The following is a 20,534-nucleotide window of genomic DNA, read 5'->3' on the forward strand; positions in this document are numbered from 1 at the left end:
TTTCCAAACATAGTTTTCTTCCTATTGCTCTTATGTCACCCAGTTTATTAACTCTCCAGTATGTCTGTATTTCAATAAGTGTGAATCTCAAGGCTATAGAATCTAAGAGTAGCTACCAACCTGTTAAATGTGACATTTACCACATTCTCAACATTTTGGTTTTCCTGCCAGAAAGGAAAAGCCTAGAATTTATTACATTGGGACCCAGCACATAGAAACAAATTGATTAAGTACAATTCATATGTTTAACAGCTCACAAAGTGATTAAACTTAAGGATAATAGTAACTAATTATATTCTTAAATTAATTTAAGCAATCATTTCAGGATTTATGGATATTAATTGATTCATTCCTTGGGAGGCTATGAAAACACAAAGGCTACCATATGTTTTCACTTTTTCTGTTTTTACAAGAGACACAGGCAAACTGCTATAATTGTTCTATTTTGAATTTGATTGGCATCCGGTAGTCCTTTATGTCATTAGCTCACAGTTACAGAACATGCTCACTCAGAAAACCCATAGGCTATAAATCCAGAATGTTAAAATATTTCTTTGAGAAAGTTAAGCTAATTATTAATTTAATAGCCTTCCCATAGCTAGAAAACTTGTATGGTTTTGAGGTCAATTCCCAAAAGCTTAATTTAAAACAGGATGAATCTTTTCACAAATCAGTAATTTTTATTTCAGCATTAGGGGATGGAGCCACAGTATTGCCAGGAAATGTCAATTATTCGATAATTCTACCTTATCAGTAATTTGGAAAAGTACCTCCTACTCCATCAAAACATCATAAAGGATTGAACAATAGGATCTCAGAATACTAGAATAATTAGGACTAGCTGCACCAGATCATCTAGCTCAAACCTCAGTGAGTCTGAGCCTAAGAATCGCCCAGAAGGTTTTTAAAAACATAGATTCTTAGAGTTCTCTTGTGTCTCAGCAGGTTAGGGTCCAGCATTTTCAGTGCTACAGCTGTGTGGCTCTGTGTTCCATCCCTGACCCATGAACTTCTGCATGCCATGGGTGCAGCCAAAAAGGAAAAAAAAAAAAAAAAACAACAGCATCAATTCTGGGTCTCACCTTAGATTTTCTGATTCAGCAGGTTTGGAGTAGGGCCTGCAATTTGCATTCCTAACAAGCTCTCAAGGGACTACATTTTGAGAACAATGATCTCATTGAGTTTTTCCTTCTAAATATGGATGTCAGCTGAGAGGACTTTTGTTCTATAAATAAAACTTTCTTGGTCAGTGTCTTATCTAGCTCAAAAGGAGAGAAGAGCAATGGCTACAGAGAACATATTAAATGAAATGCCTGTGCTCTGTATATATGTATATAGGATCCTCTCCATGACCCGGTGAGATAGCTACTCTGGTAGCTATTAAGGAAAAAATGAAGGAACTGGGAAGTCCAGGGACTCCTCCAGGCTTACCCAGCCAGTAAATATGGGAACTGGGATTTGAACCCAGACAAAATGTGAGTTCCTAACCAGTGTAGTAGTCTGCTTCCCAGTGTAACAGAGAACTGAACTGTGTTCATTGCTCCATTAAGAATATGACAATTAGATGGTTTAGGCAGCTAAGGAAATGAAATATTTAGAAAAGCTCCTTTGCTCTGCTTTAAATTTTACTCTTTTGATCTGTAAGCCAGTTGAATAATGGTTTAAAATTCATTGGCATGGATTCAAGCCTAATGTATTTCCTACATAATACATCCTAAACTTGCCTAGATGATAATTAATAGGGAAGTGAAATATATACTATAACCTTCATTTCAAAGATATGTCAATGAAATATGCTCACAAAATGTTGCATTTTCAACAAACTGTGTTAGTTGTTATCCTTTCATTGCAAGAAACAGAAACCAACTTGAGCTAATGAAGGTGAAAATGCAATGTGCAGAAACCAAGGACAGGAATACTGTCTGGCTTCAGGAAGAGACTAAAACAGGGAGTTGGAAAACATCAAGACTCTTCTCTCTGCTTTCTTTTTCATCTTTCTCTATGTACAGACTTTTTCTGCATCCCTATTCACATAGAGGAACCTAGCCACCCAACAAATCTTTTTACATTCACAGCTCCAGCCCCTCTTAGAGACCAATTGGCCATTCCTCAGTCCTAATTCCCAATTCCTAGTGTAGATAATCTGAACTATTTAAACAGGTTAAGTATCTTCCCCAATCATTTCTTTCTTTTTCTTTCTTTCTTTTTTTTTTTTTTTTTTTTTTTGTCTTATTGCCTTTTCTAGGGCTGCTCCCGCAGCATATGGAGGTTCCCAGGCTAGGGGTCTATAGGAGCTATGCCGATCATTTCTAGCTATGCAAGCACAGTCATCTAGTACAAATTTGGCTGTCACCAAAGAAATCACTGACTTAGGAGGTGGGTTAACACTTAAAGAGGAGTCCATTCAGAAACGCTTCCAGTGCTTGATCTATTATTCTATCACAAGATACTTATAGTCAGGTGTAGATCAAGATTGTAATGTTCCTGACCTATCAGATTAGCAGAAATGTGGAAAGCAATACATGCTGATGATGAAGCTGAGGAAAAACAGCCACTAATGTTGTGGGAGTGCCAAAGGGTACAAGCCTGATGTCAAAACCTACCAAAAATACAAATGCATTTACCTTCTAAGCAAGCAACCCCTCTTCTGGGCATCATTCAATACGGCCCAAGAAAAATAGCCCAAGAACATACATGTTTTCTGAGTCTACACTTTCAAAAGAAGAAACAAATCATAGACAAAGAATACCTTATTGTTTGTTTCTTTGTTTTGTCTTTTTAGGTCTGTACCCATAGCATATGGAAGTTCCCAGGCTTGGGGTCGAATCAGAGCCACAGCCACAGCATCATGGAATCCGAGCTGCGTCTGTGACCTACACCACAGCTCATGGCAATGCCAGATCTTTAACCCTCTGAGTGAGGCCAGGGATCAAACCTGAGTCCTCATGGGTAGTTCAGGTTCATTACTACTGAGCCACAAGTGGAACTCCAGGATACCTTATTGTAATATCAGAAGACAAATAACAACAACAACAAAACCCACTTACCCGGTCCCTTACACTCCAATAATTAAATGTAGCCAGTCTTGGAAAACACATGGTCTTATATCCCATACATCAAAAGAAAAACTATATTGAATTTTTAGAACTACTAATTTACAGACAACTTTCTATGACTGCTGCTGTGTCATACCGTGAGGTTAAAAACTGCTCCATATAATGCTGATATGATCTAGAGGGAAATTGTTCCAAAAATATCTCATGCCACGGCTGTGGTGCTAGGGACCATATTGATTACCTCTGTGCAGCATAGCCTGTAAATAGAATAACATGAAAATGCTTTATCTAAATGACAAGCAAATGATATGGAAAAAATTGCAGCCGATATTTTTATGTGCATTGACTGAACCCTTGGGGAAAATGCAAATAAAGAGCATGATTTAGGAGTTCCCATTGTGGTGCAGTGGAAACAAATCTGACTAGTATCCATGAAGATGTGAGTTCGATCCCTGACCTCACTCAGTGGGTTGGGGATCTGGCGTGGCCATGAGCTGTGGTGTAGGTCTCAGACACGGCTCGGATCTGGCGTTGCTATGCCTGTGGTGGAGGCCGGCAGCTGTAGCTCTGATTCAGTCCCTAGCCTGGGAACTTCTATATGCCATGGGTGAGGCCCTAAAAAGCAGAAGGAAAAAAAAAAGAAGGTGGTTTAAAATAAATCATTTATCCTCTTTTTATCCACAGCTCATCTCTTCATACATTACAGACTTTAAAAGTGAAATGTTTGAGGGACTCCTTAAGCACCTTTGCCACTGCGCGGATGAATTCAGGGCTGTCATAAAAGCTGACATGCGGAGGCAGATGTTTGCTGAACTCTTCCTGTATTGTGACCATGGAAAGGTAGGGTAAGACCCTTAAAGCAGTGCTTCTCAAACTATTTGTTGTGAAGGACCAGTTTTTAGGTTGTTGTTTTTAATGGTGATGTTTTTAATATCCAATCTTTTGTGGACTGTTAAGAAAAATGGCTTACTAGGAAGGAGAAAAGGACATACAAAATACAATCCACATTCTGTCGTTTTTAATTCAAATCTTATTTATTATTAGTTACTTTTTCAAGTTGCTGTAACATTTTCAAGATACTGTTCTCAATGTCTGTACCTTTCTCACCACACACTGGTACCAGCCTACAGACTACAACTTGAGTGGCACTGCATTTCACGATTTAGATCTCTAAGTTTCTTTCCCATTCTTAAGAATGGGTTGCTTAGGATTGTTTTTGCTTACTGTCTTTGCTGGTGGCTACGTATAGAAAAGAGATGCTGGGAATAGAAAGCCTACCATATTTTATTCTGCTTTTTAAAAACAAGAAAACTTTATATCAAAAAGTATTTCTAAGAATGGAATTTGGGAAGACACTAGTGTGCCAGGATACCAAAAGGATTTGCAAAAAAAGATACAAATTTTACTGGAATATATTTATTTACGAACTTTATATTTATTTGTTTGTATCCCATGTTTCTGAAAAGATTTAAGAAAGCTTATAAGAATAGATAAAATGCCACAAAGGAACATAGATTAAAAGTAGGATGGGAGTTCCTCTTGTGGCTCAGCAGTAATGAACCTGACTAGTATCTATGAAGACGTGGGTTCAATCCTGGCCTCACTCAGTGGGTTAAGGACCTGGGGTTGCCGTGTGCTGTGGTATAGGTTGCAGATGCAGCTTGGATCTGGCATTGCTGTGGCTGTGGTGTAGGCTGGCAACTAAGCTCTGATTTGTCCCCTGGCCTGGGAACTTCCACATGCCATGGGTGTAGCCCTAAAAAGCAAAAAAAAAAAAAGTAGGCTAAAAGAAAAAAAATGAGACAGGATACTAAATGAAGCTGGGAACAAACCCCAAAATGCATAGCATAAATATTTGCTCTGGGTTGTCTACAAGTCTGATTCTAAGCTTCCTAGTAGTAAATGTGAAAAGGCAAACATGATGAAACACCCTACTGACAATGTTTTTAAGATAAATATAAACTGGTATTAAGAGGAAGTATAGGAATTTGGGATAAAATATACTCAGGAGTTTCTTCTGGAAGTTCCCATTAAAGGGGTCCTATGTGATGAAGTGAACATCCTTTATGTTGGACTTATAATAAATTTAAAAATGACTTTCTTAGAGCAGTTTCTTTTCTGGCCACACCCATGGCATGCTGTTCCCAGGCTAGGGATGAAACCCACACCACAACAGTGACCCAAGCCACAACAGTGACAACTCTCACCAGGGAACTCCATAGAGCAGTTTTTTTTTGTTTTTTGTTTTTGTCTTTTTTCTATTTCTTTGGGCCACTCCCTCGGCATATGGAGGTTCCCAGGCTAGGGGTCGAATCGGAGCTGTAGTCACTGGCCTACGCCAGAGCCACAGCAACGCAGGATCCGAGCCGCGTCTACAACCTACACCACAGCTCACGGCAACGCCAGATCATTAACCCATTGAGCAAGGGCAGGGACCAAACCCGCAACCTCATGGTTCCCAGTCGGATTCGTTAACCACTGCGCCACGACGGGAACTCCTTTTTTTTTTTTTTTTTCTTTTTTTTTCTTTTTTTAGAGCAGTTTTTTATAACCATCTTAAGCGTAGACAAATATACCATACCTGACTGCAATTCAGAAAAAGCAATTTTTAAAGTAGCCTCTATGGAGTTTCCTTTGTGGCTCAGTGGGTTAAGAACCAGCTAGTATCCATGAGGATGTGGGTTTGATCCCTGCCCTCACTCATGGGGTTAAGGATTCAGCAGAATGATTCAGTGGAATGAACTCCATATGGTCAGAGTTAACAAGTATTATGGCTGGCACTGAATGAATTGCCCCTTTCTCTGATGGTAGGACACTCTATAAGCCCCCAAAGAAAACTGGACAAAGGATTTGAACATTCAATTTTGTGGAATCACTACTTACTTGACAGATAAATAGAAACATTTTAAAATGATAACACCTATTGCTGGTAAGGATAGAAGAAAAGTATTTTCTCAACCATTCATGGTGCAAGTTTAATAATCTGGATATACCTATTTAAGTTAAAAATACACACACCCTTCAACCAAGTGACCCCATTTCTGAAATTTTTAGCAAAAGAAATAAATAAAAGCACGAGTCAATAGAAAATACATGTACAAGAATGATTCTGTGGCATTGTTTATACATGGAGATGGGGGGAATGTTTTTTAAATGATGGTACATCTGCATCTTGGAATATCATGCAGCCTTTATACAAAATGAATAGATCTATACCAACTAACTTAGAGGAACTTTTAAAGATTATTAATGAGCACAAAAAGTAAGAGATGGAGAAATGTATATATTAAAATCCCATTTTTTAAAGCAAACAATGATATAAACCATATAGGTATATATGGATAGGTACACATGTTTGTATATCTGTAGCTACATGAGCTTAGAGAGTGAGGCTCAGAATCCACCATTTGGAAGGGCCCTTAAATACTTCTGAAGGCAGAAAATCTTCTCTGAAAAATGTATTCAGTTGAAGTTTTCAGAATTAGCTATATGGCATGAAAGAACAATGGTAATTCTTAGAGGATTCTATTAAAAATATATCGGGAACCATGCTTTGTTGAGTAAGGAGCAGTGATCTTCCAAGTGTTAATCACTGAATCCACAGTGCCATTCACCAGGTTCATGTTTCAATCAACCATGTTCCATATTGAACTTCTAGAGATAAAAAAAAAAAATACAATTAAAACTTCACTACGTGATGTTAGCATCAGATAAGACACTGAACAATAAAATATTAGTAAACATGAAGACATAGCAAAAGAAACTATCCAAACTGAAGCAGAGAAGGGGGAGGGATGTAAAATACATAAGTTATTATAAGACTTTTCTCTTCCTTTAAAAATTTTATTTAGAAATTCTCTCGTGGCCCAGTGGGTTAAGGATCCAGTATTTTCACGGCAGTCTCTGCTGTGGCACAGGTTCAATCTCTGGCCCGGGAACTTCCATGGCTTATGAAAGTTTCCAGGCCAGGGATCAAACTCATGTCACTGGAGCACCCCAAGCCACAGAAGTGACAATGCCAGATCCTTTAACTGCTAGGCTACTAGGGAATTCCTCTGAAGCTTTTATTTACATCATGATGCTGCTGGTGGCGTTGTTAAGAACTTCAATATTCCATCTACATAAAAATTTCAGATCTCTTGTAACAACTAATTGCAAACTTTCTGCTTAGGTAGGGTTTTTGGATCGGCAGAGGACATTGGCCTTGCTGGAAACATTCTATGACCAAAGTTCAAAAGTGCTCAGAGGTGTACTCCGAAACCCAAGACAATGTAAGTGCCACCCAGAGGGAGTATGCTTAAACTGAAGTGATGTGGTACACTGATGTGATAATACGAGATCATTCTATCCCCATGGAATCCCCTCATATAATACTTCCCTTAGATCATGATAGCTATATCTAGTTGTTCTTTCCACACAAAATTCACTCTTCATCACAACTAGATGTATTTTTCAGGATTGTGCAATGCTAAAGTTTGTTAAGTGAGAACTCAGCTTGAACTCAATTTTAAATTTGTTCAAGGAGTTCCCGTCGTGGTCCAGTGGTTAAGGAATCTGACTAGGAGCCATGAGGTTGCGGGTTCAATCCCTGACCTTGCTCAGTGGGTTAAGGATCTGGCGTTGCCGTCAGCTGAGTAGGTTGCAGACGTGGTTCGGGTCTGGCGTTGGTGGCTCTGGTGTAGGCTGGCATCTATAGCTCCGATTGGACCCCTAGCCTAGGAACCTCCATGTGCCACAGGAGCGGCCCTAGAAAAGGCAAAAAGACAAAGAAAAAAAAAAAAAAACCTGCACCACAGCCGTAACAATGCTTGATCCTTAACCTTCTGAGTCACGAGGGAACACCTCTCTTTTTTTCTTGATGAGTCTAGCTAAAAGTTTATCAAATTTTAAAAATATTTTCAAAGAACCAGCTTTTAGTTTCATTAGTTTCATGGATCTTTTCTATTATGTTTAAATCTCTATATCATTTCTTTCCTTTCTTTTCTTTTCTTTTTAGGACCACACCCCCAGCATATGGCAGTTTCCAGGCTAGGTGTCGAATCAGAGCTACAGCTGCCAGCCACAACCATAGCCACAGGAATGTGGGATCGGAGCCATGTCTGTGACCTATAGCATAGTTCACAGTAATGCGAGATCTTTAACCCACTTAGTGAGGCCAGGGATTGAGCCCACAACCTCATGGATCCTAGTCAGATTGGTTTCCCCTGTGCCATGACGTGAACTCCACCTTTTTATTTTTTATTGGGTTGCTGGGAAAGATAACTGATATTAATTTAAAGCAATAGGCCTATATTAAAATCACTCTGCTCATTGCTTTTTTGCATTAATTTACTAGCTCTGATTCTGAACTATGAGATCAATTGTTGAGGTAAATATTTTCTTTTCTGCATTAGGGCCATTTGTTGAATTTGGAGAGCAAGACTTGCCTGAGTTCTGGGGAGATATGGATAATCAGAAACACATTTATGAAGACTTCGACAAAGTGCTCTTAAAGATGAATACATTACTTTCTGAAAAGCAAGGTAGCAAAACCAAAAGCAAATTATTAGCAAATCCAGAAGATCAATATAAACATGATGAACATAGAAAATCAACACGACCACAAAGCCCACCAGAACAGCAGAGAGGGACAACTGAAGAACAAGAACCAAACAGAATTTCAACCAAAGAACTAGAACAAGACAGAGAGTCAACTGGAGAACAAGAACTGTATGAAGAATCAGTAGCAGAACGAGGAGGCTACACAGGGCCAACTACAGAACAAGGATCAAGTAGAGAGTTAATAATAGAACAAAGACCATATAGTGAGCCAATAACAAATCAAGGAGTACCGCAGGGAATCCACACTGAATCAACTGCAGAACAGGCACTTTACAGAGAATCAATAATAGCACAAGGAGAACATGAAGAGTCAACAACAGGACAAGGATCATACAGAGGTTCACCCAAGAAACAAGGACCACACAGACAGTCATCTGCAGAACAGGGACCACACAGACAGTCATCTGCAGAACAGGGACCACACAGAGGGTCAACTGCAGAAGAAGGATCACACGGAGAGTCGGTATTAGAACCACGCAGGGGCTCAGTTCTGGAAGAGGGAGCACGCAGAGAGTCAGTAGTGGAACAAGGACCACGCAGAGGGTCAATTCTGGAAGAGGAAGCACGCAGAGAGTCGGTAGTGGAACAAGGACCACGCAGAGGGTCAATTCTGGAAGAGGCACCACGCAGAGAGTCAGTAGTGGAACAAGGACCACATGGAGGGTCAACTGCAGAACAACCACCACCTACAGAGACAATTCCAGAAAAACAACAGGACGAAGACTTAACTTCACAATCAAGAAAAGGTAGTATCTTAAGAGAAAGTAAAAAATCTAGGGAGGTTATTTCTTCTGAGTACAGTGAAATCCCTCCACAGGAAGAAAGGACTCTAGAGGAAATATATGAAGAGCAGCTATTCATAAGTTCTGAGCTGCAAGAGAAGATTTCAGCATCACACAGAAAAAGTCATCTTTCAGGTAATAATATAGTTCTCCTGCATCTCCTTATTTTGTAAAGTGTTTTTAAAAAGTCCTTTCAGAAAACATTCATTTCAGTTAGCGTCTTTTCCTGACGTATAATGTCATATAACCTTCAGATATATTTTGCTACTTATCGTGAGTCTAAACCTTGAGCAATTATTTACATGCAAACCAGAAAGTCTCTTTTGTCAATTTACCTAGAATTCCTTTTACACTAGAAGCCCATTTGTAAGGAAGAAATCTAGTAATACTATATGTAAACAATTTCACTGGACAGGCAGTGGCAGCCCTTTTGTTTTAAATGTGGTGTGTGATATTAGAAACTGCTTTTTTTTTTTTTTTAACTTTTTTTAGGGCCACATCTGCAGCATCCCAGGCTAGAGGTTGAATTAGAGCTGCAGCCACTGGCCACAGCGACAGCAACGCTGGACCCAGGCCATGTCTGCAACCTGCACCACAGTTTGTGGCAACACTAGATCTTTCACCACTGAGTGAGGCTAGGGATTGAACCCGAGAACTCATGGATATAGTAGGGTTTGTTACTGCTGAACCACAATGGGAACTCTCAGAAACCATTTTTATTTATTTATTTATTTATTTTTGTCTTTTTGCCATTTTCTTGGGCCACTCTCGTGGCATATGGAGGTTCCCAGGCTAGGGGTTGAATCGGAGCTGTAGCCGCCGGCCTACACCAGAGCCACAGCAACGCGAGATCTGAGCCACGTCTGTAACCTACACCACAGCTCACAGCAACGCTGGATCCTTAACCCACTGAGCAAGGCCAGGGATCTAACTGGCAACCTCATGGTTCCTAGGCGGATTCGTTAACCACTGAGCCACAACGGGAACTCCTCAGAAACCATTTTTTAAAATATATTTTATTTCAGGAGTTCCTGTCGTGGCTCAGTGGTTAATGAATCTGCCTAGGAACCATGAGGTTGCGGGTTCAATCCCTGGCCTCACTCAGTGGGTTAAGGATCCGGCACTGCCGTGAGCTGTGGTGTAGGTGGCAGACTCGGCTCAGATCGTGTTGCTGTGGCTGTGGTGTAGGCTGGCAGCAACAGCTCCGATTGGATCCCTAGCCTGGGAACCTCCATATGCAGCAGGTGCAGCCCTGAAAAGACAAAAAAAAAAAAAAATTTATTTTATTTCAAATTTTAAAAGTATCTCACTTTTTTTCAGTTGTATATAAAATGTTCTAGACGAGTTTCTGAAAGTCATATTTAAGACAGAAAGCACCCTGCATTTTAAATATTTATTCTGAAAAAGACTTTTCCTTTAAATTGCCTATGCCAATTTATGCCCTTTTTGTTAAAGAATTCTAATCTTTTAGAGAGCCAAACTCAATGCCACTTAAGACCTCAGTTAGACTTTTTTTTTTTTTTTTTTTTTTTTGTCTTTTTGCTATTTCTTGGGCCGCTCCCGCGGCATATGGAGGTTCCCAGGCTAGGGGTCTAATCCGAGCTGTAGCCACCGGCCTACGCCAGAGCCACAGCAACGTGGGATCCGAGCCACGTTAGCAACCTACACCACAGCTCATGGCAACGCCAGATCGTTAACCCACTGAGCAAGGGCAGGGACCGAACCCACAACCTCATGGTTCCTAGTCGGATTCGTTAACCACTGTACCACGACGGGAACTCCTAGACATATTTTTTTTTAGTTCTGCCCTTTCATTCCAAAGTTCCACAGTCCCCCCCAAAATTCTTATTTAAAAACTTCTAAGAGATGGGCAATCTGTGTTATAGATTCTACACTATCATTAACTACTTTAAAATCTTTCATTTTTCCAGCATTATATATATGTTTCTCCACAAAACAGGGCTAGTAATTTCTGGCTCTCTTTATATAGTAGGGATACAGCTAAAAAAAATCAGTGAAGTTACTATTCAATCAGAAATTATGGAGTTCCCGTCGTGGCGCAGTGGTTAACGAATCCGACTAGGAACCATGAGGTTGCGGGTTCGGTCCCTGCCCTTGCTCAGTGGGTTAACCATCCAGCGTTGCCGTGAGCTGTGGTTTAGGTTGCAGACGCGGCTCGGATCCCGCATTGCTGTGGCTCTGGCGTAGGCCGGTGGCTACAGCTCCGATTCAACCCCTAGCCTGGGAACCTCCATATACCGCGGGAGCGGCCCAAGAAATAGCAACAACAACAAAAGACAAAAAAAAAAAAAAAAAAAAAAAAAAAAAAAAGAAATTATATTAGTGAGGACTTAATTTTGGCTTTGTACAACAGGGATCCAAAATAACAGTGTCTGAAAAAACAAACAGAAGCAAAACAGAATAACAATGTCTAAACAAAAGAGAAGTTTCTGGAGTTCCTGTTGTAGCTCAGCAGAAATGAATCTGACTAGCCTCCATGAGGACACAGGTTTGATCCCTGGGCCTTGCTCAGTGGGTTAAGGATCCGGCGTTGCTGTGAGCTGTGGTGTAGGTCACAGATGAGGCTTGAATCCTGAGTTGCTGTGGTTGTGGTGCAGGCCAGCGGCTATAGCTCCAATTTGACCAGAGCCTTGGAACCTCCATATGCCGTGGGTGCACCCCTAAAAAAGACAAAAAAAAAAAAAAGAAAAAAGAAAAAAAGAGAAGTTTTTTTCTCATATAAAAGTCAAAACTTATGTGACATCTCAGCCCGATGAAATCAACACTGGCTCAAGCTCCTTTTGTCTCCTATCTCTTCCAACCACACAGTCCAAGATAGTTTGCCACCATGTCCACAATCTGACAAGCAGGTGAGAACAAGGAGAAAGGATAGTCATGACATCATTTCCCTTCACAGCCCATTGGTCAGAATTTCGGCATATAGTGAAAATTAGCTGACAAGGAGGCTAGGATAAATAGCCTTCACTTTGCCTAGCCAAATCTGGGTACAATAAGTAGCTTTTGTCACAGAGCTATTCGCAACAACTAAAGTGATACCATTGTGATTGATTATTCCACAACATACTTAGGAAAGGACCTGAAAGAAAGTTTTTGTGTTCCATATGCAAGGCATTTCTCTCATTTATTAACTTTAGAATATATAGTAAAATATATAATGTCCAATTCATAGGACATATTCTTTTGTACCTTTTAGAAACTGCAAAAAAGGAAGTTCAGAAAGACAAATCCTGTGAACGCAAGTCCCAAAAAATAGAAGGAAAGTCATGGTCAGGTAACTCATTGAATCCTCCTTTCGTTCATTCTTTAGAGCAAAAACATTGTGAAAGAGAAGTTAAATTGACTATATTATGGAAGATGTATTTTATAGGTGAACTTTTGACTTGTAACTGGAACACAAAGTATGCCAGATGTGAAGATGAGGAACAGGCAAACTCAATCTATGGTAACTCCAGGTTCACAGGTACGTGTTAACAACAAAACTGGGAAGAAGATATGGCACTCTAATTGATGAGATTAATTTACTGTGGGACCCAGAGATAAAGTCTGAACTTTGGAGTCCCCATCATGGCTCAGCAGTAACGAACCCAACTAGTATCCATGAGGATGAAGGTTCGATCCCTGGCCTCACTCAGTGGGTTAAGGACCCAGCGTTGCCATGAGCTGCAGTGTAGCTCGGATCTGGCATTGCTGTGGCTGTGGCTGTTGTGTAGGCCAGCAGCTGTAGCTCTGACTCGACCCCTAGCCTGGGAACTTCCATATGCTGTGGGTGCGGTCCTAAAAAGACAGAAATAAAAGAATAAAAAAGACTGAACTTAGCGAAGACACAGCAGAGTGATACTTAAATTATTTTGTCCCTGAGCTGATGGATCTAGCCATGTTCGAGATGACTGTTTTGGGAGGTAGTGTATATGAAGTGGTATTGATTAATGCTCGAAAACAAATGCATTAGTACCGTTTTCTCTTAGTATCTGTAGGGGATCGGTTTCACAGATGCCACCCCTTAAGCTTGAATACCAACATTCAAGGATCCTCAAGTCCCTTATATAAAATGGCCTAGTGTTTACACATAACTGATACATATCCTCCCACATACTTTAAATCATCTCTAGATTATTTGTAATACCTAATACAGAGGAAGTGCTATTTAAATAGTTGTAAATACAATGTAAATGCTATGTAAATAGTTGCCAGAGTGTGGCAAATTCCATTTCTGCTTTTTGGACCTTTCTGGAAATTTTTTCCCTAATATTTTCAATCCACAATTGGTTGAGTCCTCAGATGCAGAACTTTCAGATACAGAGGGCCAAATATTACACTTTTTTTTACTGTGACATGGCCCTGAAACCACTTTGAGGCTATGATCCAGATATACAAAGGGAATAAGATATTAGAGATTTGAACAATAGAAATCATTCCAGATATTCCTCTCCTTGGTAGTTCCACATCCAAACATGTAGGCAGGTGAGGATCTATATTGGGTTTTTTTGGGGGTTTTTTGGGGGTTTTTTTTGTTTTGTTTTGTTCTTTTTGTCTTTTGTCTTTTTAGGGCTGCACCTGCAGCATATGGAGGTTACCAGGCTAAGGTCTAATCAGACTTGTAGTCACCGGCCTACTTCATAGCCACAGCAATGTGGGATCCAAGCCTTGTCTGCGACCTACACCACAGCTCACGCCAACATCTGATCCTTAACCCTCTGAGCAAGGCCAGGGATCGAACCCACAACCTCATGGTTCCTAGTCAGATTCGTTAACCATTGAGCCACAATGGGAACTCCAATATTGTTTTTGAAGACTTAGAAAGAAAGACCTACTCAAAAGAGAGAGCAAAGGGTAACTTTTAGCTCTCAGTAAACCTTTTGTTGCTGTTGTTGTTGTTGTTTTTCTTCTTTTTAGGGCCACACCTGCAGCATAAGGAAGTTCCCAGGATAGGGGTCCAATTGGAGCTGCAGCTGTAGACCGACACCACAGCCACAGCAACGCCAGATCCGAGCTGCATTTGTGACCTACACCACAGCTTACAGCAACGTCAGATCCTTAACCCACTGAGGGACACTATGGATCGAATCTGAGTCCTCATGGATCCTAGTTGGGTTCTTAACCTGCTGAGCCATGATGAAAACTCCAGTAAACCATGTTTTTAACAACAGTTTTTCTAACAAGTACTCATATTTTATTGCAATGCTGTTGTATCACTTTACCTTTCATCAACAAGTAGTGAAACTTATAGAGATTATTCTCTTCCTATCTGCAATTTTTTCTCATTTAAGCATGGATCAAATGACAAACTTTCTATCCTCCATGTATTTGGTAAAATTGCATGGCATTGGTTAAGCTCTTGTGGCCTGATAATTCATTCCTCTTCTCCTGGTCTTCTTCTTCTTTTTTTTTTTTTTTTTTTTTTAGCTTTTTGCTATTTCTTTGGGCTGCTCCTGCGGCATATGGAGGTTCCCAGGCTAGGGGTCGAATCCGAGCTGTAGCCGCCAGCCTACGCCAGAGCCACAGCAACGCGGGATCCGAGCTGCGTCTGCAACCTACACCACAGCTCACGGCAACGCCGGATCCTTAACCCACTGAGCAAGGGCAGGGACCGAACCTGCAACCTCATGGTTCCTAGTCGGATTCGTTAACCACTGCGCCACGACGGGAACTCCCCCCTCCTGGTCTTCTTTATTTCCGTTTTGCTTTACCGTTTTGACAAATGAATAGGTGATCCTTTTTAAGTCACATCAGTGACTCATATGGAAGGCATAAGGGCATGAATGATTGGATTAGTTAATAAATCAAACAAAAATCACTGAGTTCTTTTATGAAATATGCTTCATATTATAACTTGGAGCTTCAAGATAAGGCTCTCTGGAGGAGAGATTGTAGTGGTGGTGTTTACAGACAGAGCCAGGCTGCAGCTGGCTTCCAGCACAACTGAATCCAAGGGCTCAATAATACCTCCAGGACACTGTCTCTTTGCCTCTCAGCCCCAGTCTTCTCTGTGCAACTTTCAGTTTTAGGTAGTTTTCTCTGCATTGTGGCAAAAATGTCCATGAAAGTTTCTCTAAGCCTACATCCTACTAGTTCAGGAATCAGAGCACAAGAAGAATGATTCTTCCCCAGTGGTTTCCTCAGTAGTTCTGGGGCTAATTCTTGTTGGCCTATAGTGAATTAATTGCTTTCATATGTGAATCATTGGGCAGACCTACATCACGTGGCTATCCAAGAGGCAGGGGAGGCTCGGTACTACCTGATACATCTAAACTGATGATGTATCTGATAAATTTTCCCAAATTAGAAAAGGAGGGTGCTGTCCTCATGAAGGGAGCATGGATTCCTGACAGGAAAAAAAGTAGTATATATACATTATAGTAAGTACTGATATGTTTTTCCTGACCTTTGATAAAATCGTTCACTTCATTGTTTGATGTCTGTTTCCTGCTTGATAGACCTACACTCAATTATCAGAAATATTCAGTCTTACACAGAATTAAAAGGTAGGAGTGCCTTCAATGGAGTTTCCTTCAATCTGCTCCAGTTTGTGCAACTCCTGGAGACATTTGTTGGTGAAGACTCCCCCTTGAGTGTCAGCGAGGCCCTTACCTCTTTTTTTAAGAGGAGCTTTGTTGAAACAAAAGAAGAGAAAATGAGTAGCTTAGAAGAGGTAAGTAATATTACTTATCAATAAAACAACTGAGGTCACTATTATAAATAAATCTATCAATCTCAGTTATTCCTAGTGTATCTCTTCTTATATAATTTACAACCAAACCTATCACTTTACTTCATTGAGCATGGCAATTAAATACTTCATTTTATTGTCAAATGTTCTAAGATCACACTCCAGGGAACTGATTCCCCTAATAATAACATGATTTCTGATGGCAGGAGATGGTTTATTGTATAGCTTTGTTTTTGCTCTTCTGAAGTTTGAAGAACAGATTCCAAGGAACAGATATGTGTGTGTGAAAAGATGTCTGGGTATGTGTGTGCGCCGTCTGCTGTGTGAGCATATCTACAAATGCACACACATAGGGGCACAATAGTGGCTTGAATATATATTTTTATTCATGTGCATCAAGGCAGAAAATATTTCCTAAGAACTTGCTACTTACTTGGATGAAAAGTGCAAACACATTAGCTGATATAAACAATTTATGTGCTTTTATAGGTCCACCAGGCATATTCAGTAACCTCCTCAGTCATACAAGTCTTCTCAACCTAATCTAGAGTTGATATCTCTTGTGCATCCCCAGTTACAGTCCTCCCCCCATTTGACCAAATGGTATATTTCACTTTTTTTTTTTTGTCTTTTTAGGGCTGCACTTGCAGCATATGCAGGTTCCCAGGAAATCAGAGGTGTAGCTGCTGGCCTACGCCATAGCAATGTGGGATCCAAGCCACATCTGTGACCGACATCACAGCTCACAGCAATGCTGGATCCTTAACCCATTGAGCGAGGCCAGGGATCGAACCTGCAACCTCATGGATGCTAGCCAGATTTGTTTCCACTGAGCCACGATGGGAACTCCATCTTTTAGCAATGAAACCCACCTAAAATAAATAAATTACTGTCAAAATGACATGATCTAGTAAAACAAAAATATAAATGGGAGTTCCCATTATCATTCTAGTCCACTTACCATGCTAGTCATGATAATGAACCTGACTGTTATCCATGAGGACATGGGTTTGATCACTGGCCTTGCTCATTGGGTTGAGGATCCAGCATTGCTGTGAGCTTTGGTGTAGGCTGGCAGCAGCAGCTCTGATTTGACCCCTAACCTGGGAACTTCCATATGCCATAAGTGCAGCCCTAAAAAGACAAAAAAAACTAAATGGTAAATAAAACTAATATCAAGTTAGGTCAGTGTCATTTTTTTTTTTAGTTTTAATTTTTTATTATAGTTGATTTTTCAATGTTTTGTCAATTTCAGCTATACAGCAAAGTAACCTGGTTATACATAAACATATGTATACACACACACACACACACACACACATCCTTTTTCTCATATTATCTTCCATCATGTTCCATCACAAGTGATTTGATATAGTTCCCTATGCTATACAGTAGGACCTCATTGCTTATACACTCCAAATGCAATAGTTTGCATCTACTAACCTCAAACTCCCAGTCCATCCTGCTCCCTCCTCCTTGGCAACCACAAGTCTGTTCTCCAAGTCCATGAGTTTGTTTCTTTTCTGTAGATAGCTTCATTTGTGCCATATATTATATACCACACATAAGTGATATATGGTATTTGTCTTTCTCTTTCTTACTTCACTTAGTATGAGAATCTCTAGTTGCATCCATGTTGCTGCAAATGGCATTATTTTGTTCTTTTTTATGGCTAAGTAGTATTCCATTGTGTATATATGTACCACATCTTCTTAATCCATTCGTCTGTCAATGGACATTTAGGTTGTTTCCATGTCTTGGCTATTGTGAATAGTGCTACAGTGAACATAGGGGTACATGTACAAAAAAAACCCTTAAAGGACAAGCTACAGAATGGGAGAAAATAGTTGTAAACAATGCAACTGAGAATAATTTAATCTCCAAAATATACAAGTAACTCATACAACTCAATAGCAAAAAAAAAACAAAACAAACAAAAAAAAAAAACAAAAACCCAATTGAAAAATGGGCAGAAGACCTAAATAGAGATTTCTCCAAAGAAAATACATCGATGGCCAAGAGGCACATGAAAAAATGCTCAGCATCACTAATTACTAGAGAAATGCAAGTCAAAACTACAATGAGGTACCACCTCACACGGGTCAGAATGGCCATCATTAACAAGTCAACAAATAGCAAATGCTGGAAAGGACGTGGAGAAAAGGGAACCCTCCTACTCTGTTGGTGGGAATGTGAATTGGTACAATCACTGTGGAGAACAGTATGGAGCTACCTCAGAAAACTAAACATAGAACTAACTTATGATCCAGCAATCCCACTCCTGGGTGTATATCCAGACAAAACTTTCATTCAAAAATGTCAGTGTTAAATATAAAAAAAGAATTTTTGAACATTTTTCAAAATCCATTGTTTGAACACTGCTGTCCATTCCCCTACAAGACATATTCCGTCAAGAAGCCAGGCAGGGCACCCCATTTGTTTATCACATTCTTGAACAGCCAACAACGGAGTGGAAAGGAATGAGTTAAAGATTCTCAAGGAGTGCAGTCCTTTTCCTAAATTAGTGTGTTTTAATTCAATGCAGAGAATGTCTGCTTTTGGGGGGGTTTAGAGGTGAGACAAAGAAATGATATTTAAAGGATTAAAATTAAATGCTTCATTTCCCCCTTAATACCATGCTTAGTCCCAAAGCAAAGCTGTTTCTACAAAAAGTTTATCTGCACTTTGGGGGGAAATAAGCATAGGATGCCAGCTAGCACAATGAACAGTATATCTTCTGTGTTTTGTCATCCTGTTTGTATCCTAGGCTAAACAAAATGCGTCCCAAGTCCGACGGAGACTTCTCCTAAAAGCCCTCTTCCAGAAGTGGGACAGTGATGGCTCAGGCTTCCTGGATCTGAAGGAAATTGATGAACTTTTGTACACATACAAGGAGGGAATGGAAAAAGAATCCATGAAGAAAGGTAAAAACAGGAATTTTCTTAAGTTGTGATAACACCTTGGCTTCAAATTTCCCTGTATTTTGATAATATACAATTAAAAGACTAGCTGTTCTAAAACTATGAGATACTACTTCACTCCTACTAGAGTGGCTATAATTTTTTCAGCTTTATTGAGGTATAATTGACATGTAACATTGCATAAGTTTAGGATGCACTGATTTGATACACATACTGTGAAATGATTACCGCGGTAGCTTAGTTAATACCTCCATCACCTCACATAGTTACCATTTCTTTTCTGTGGTGAGAACATTTAAGATCTACTGGGGAGTTCCCGTCGTGGAGCAGTGGTTAATGAATCCCGATCCGGCGTTGCCGTAAGCTGTGGTGTAGGTCACAGACGCGGCTTGGATCCTGTGTTGCTGTGGCTCTGGCATAGGCTGGCAGCTACAGCTCCAGTTAGACCCCTAGCCTGAGAACCTCCATGTGCTGTGGGAGCAGCCCAAGAAATGGCAAAAAGACAAAAAAAAAAAAAAAAAAAAAAAAAAAAAAAGATCTACTTTCTCTTTGATGTGATAGCTCATTGTGGTTTTGATTTGCATTCCCCTGGTAATTAATAATGTTGAGCATCTTTTTTGCACCTTTGGTTATTCTTCATGTATTCTTTGGAAAAACGTCTATTCAGTTCCTCTGGCCATTTTTCAATCTTGCTATTGAGTGCTTGCTATTGAGTTGTATGAGTTCCTTATATACTTTGGATATTAACCCCTTATCAGATAAACGATTTGCATATCTTTTCTTCCACTCTGTATGTTGCTTTTTCGTTCTGTTGTTTCTTTTGCTGTGCAGAAGCTTTTTAGTTTGATGTAGCCCCAGTCATTTATTTTTGCTTTTGTTACTTATCTAGTATGGCTATAATTTAAACATGGAAAATAACAGTGTTGGCAAGAGTGTGGAGAAATTGGAACCCTTGTACATTGTTGGTGGGAATGTTGAAAATGTCAGAGCAATCAGGAGTGGAATATGCTATAGAGCACTTTGTCCAAGACCCTAACTCTACATAGATTCCTTCTGTGTACCTGGCTACCCACACCCTTGGGGTTAAAAGAATTCCAGAGTTCCCTGGTTGGCAAAGGATCCAGCATTGTCACTGCTGTGGTGTGGGTTCTATCCCTGGCCTGGGAATTTTTGCATGCTGCAGGCACAGCCAAAAAGAAAAGAAAAGAATCCAAACTTCTCCACAGTTCTGATTATTTTCCCTTCTTGTTTTATCTTTCTGCCTCTACAAGGTCTGATTCACCTCTCAAGTCTAGATGACTTGCAAGTTTCCCTTGAATTTACTTAACTTCTTTTTTTTTCTTTAACAGCCCTGCCTGTGGCATATGGAAGTTCCCAGGCTAGGGACTGAATCCAAGCCACAGCCATGATCTATATCGCAGCTATGACCTGTGCTGTAGCAGTAGCAATGCCAGATCCTTTTACCCACTACACTGGGCCAGGTATT

General features: G+C 40.1%; 1 protein-coding gene across 43 annotated transcripts in view; it reads left to right on the top strand.

Annotated features, from left to right (window-relative positions):
* The window catches only part of EFCAB5 (EF-hand calcium binding domain 5), a 118,781-nt gene that overhangs the window by 63,664 nt on the left and 34,583 nt on the right, over window positions 1–20,534 (top strand). For 15 of the 43 annotated variants that reach the window (XR_014821483.1, XR_014821484.1, XR_014821488.1 and 12 more), the window contains 7 exons: window positions 3,741–3,896; window positions 7,228–7,327; window positions 8,450–9,574; window positions 12,654–12,731; window positions 12,828–12,920; window positions 15,895–16,109; window positions 18,895–19,051. Coding sequence is in view for 33 of the 43 variants with exons in the window: in XM_084985345.1 (XP_084841471.1) it covers window positions 3,741–3,896; window positions 7,228–7,327; window positions 8,450–9,574; window positions 12,654–12,731; window positions 12,828–12,920; window positions 15,895–16,109; window positions 18,895–19,051 (1,924 nt within the window). In the remaining 10 variants the exon portion in view is untranslated. Of the gene's footprint in view, window positions 1–3,740; window positions 3,897–7,227; window positions 7,328–8,449; window positions 9,575–12,653; window positions 13,044–15,894; window positions 16,110–18,894; window positions 19,052–20,534 lie in introns of those variants that run through there. The other 28 variants (XR_014821480.1, XR_014821481.1, XR_014821482.1 and 25 more) reach the window with 11 other exon arrangements.

Source organism: Sus scrofa, chromosome 12 (assembly GCF_054392235.1).
Source record: "Sus scrofa isolate SSC_HxYL_T2T_F1_AM1 chromosome 12, Sscrofa_HxYL_maternal_Yorkshire_Landrace_v2.0, whole genome shotgun sequence".
NCBI classification, from domain to species: domain Eukaryota; kingdom Metazoa; phylum Chordata; class Mammalia; order Artiodactyla; family Suidae; genus Sus; species Sus scrofa.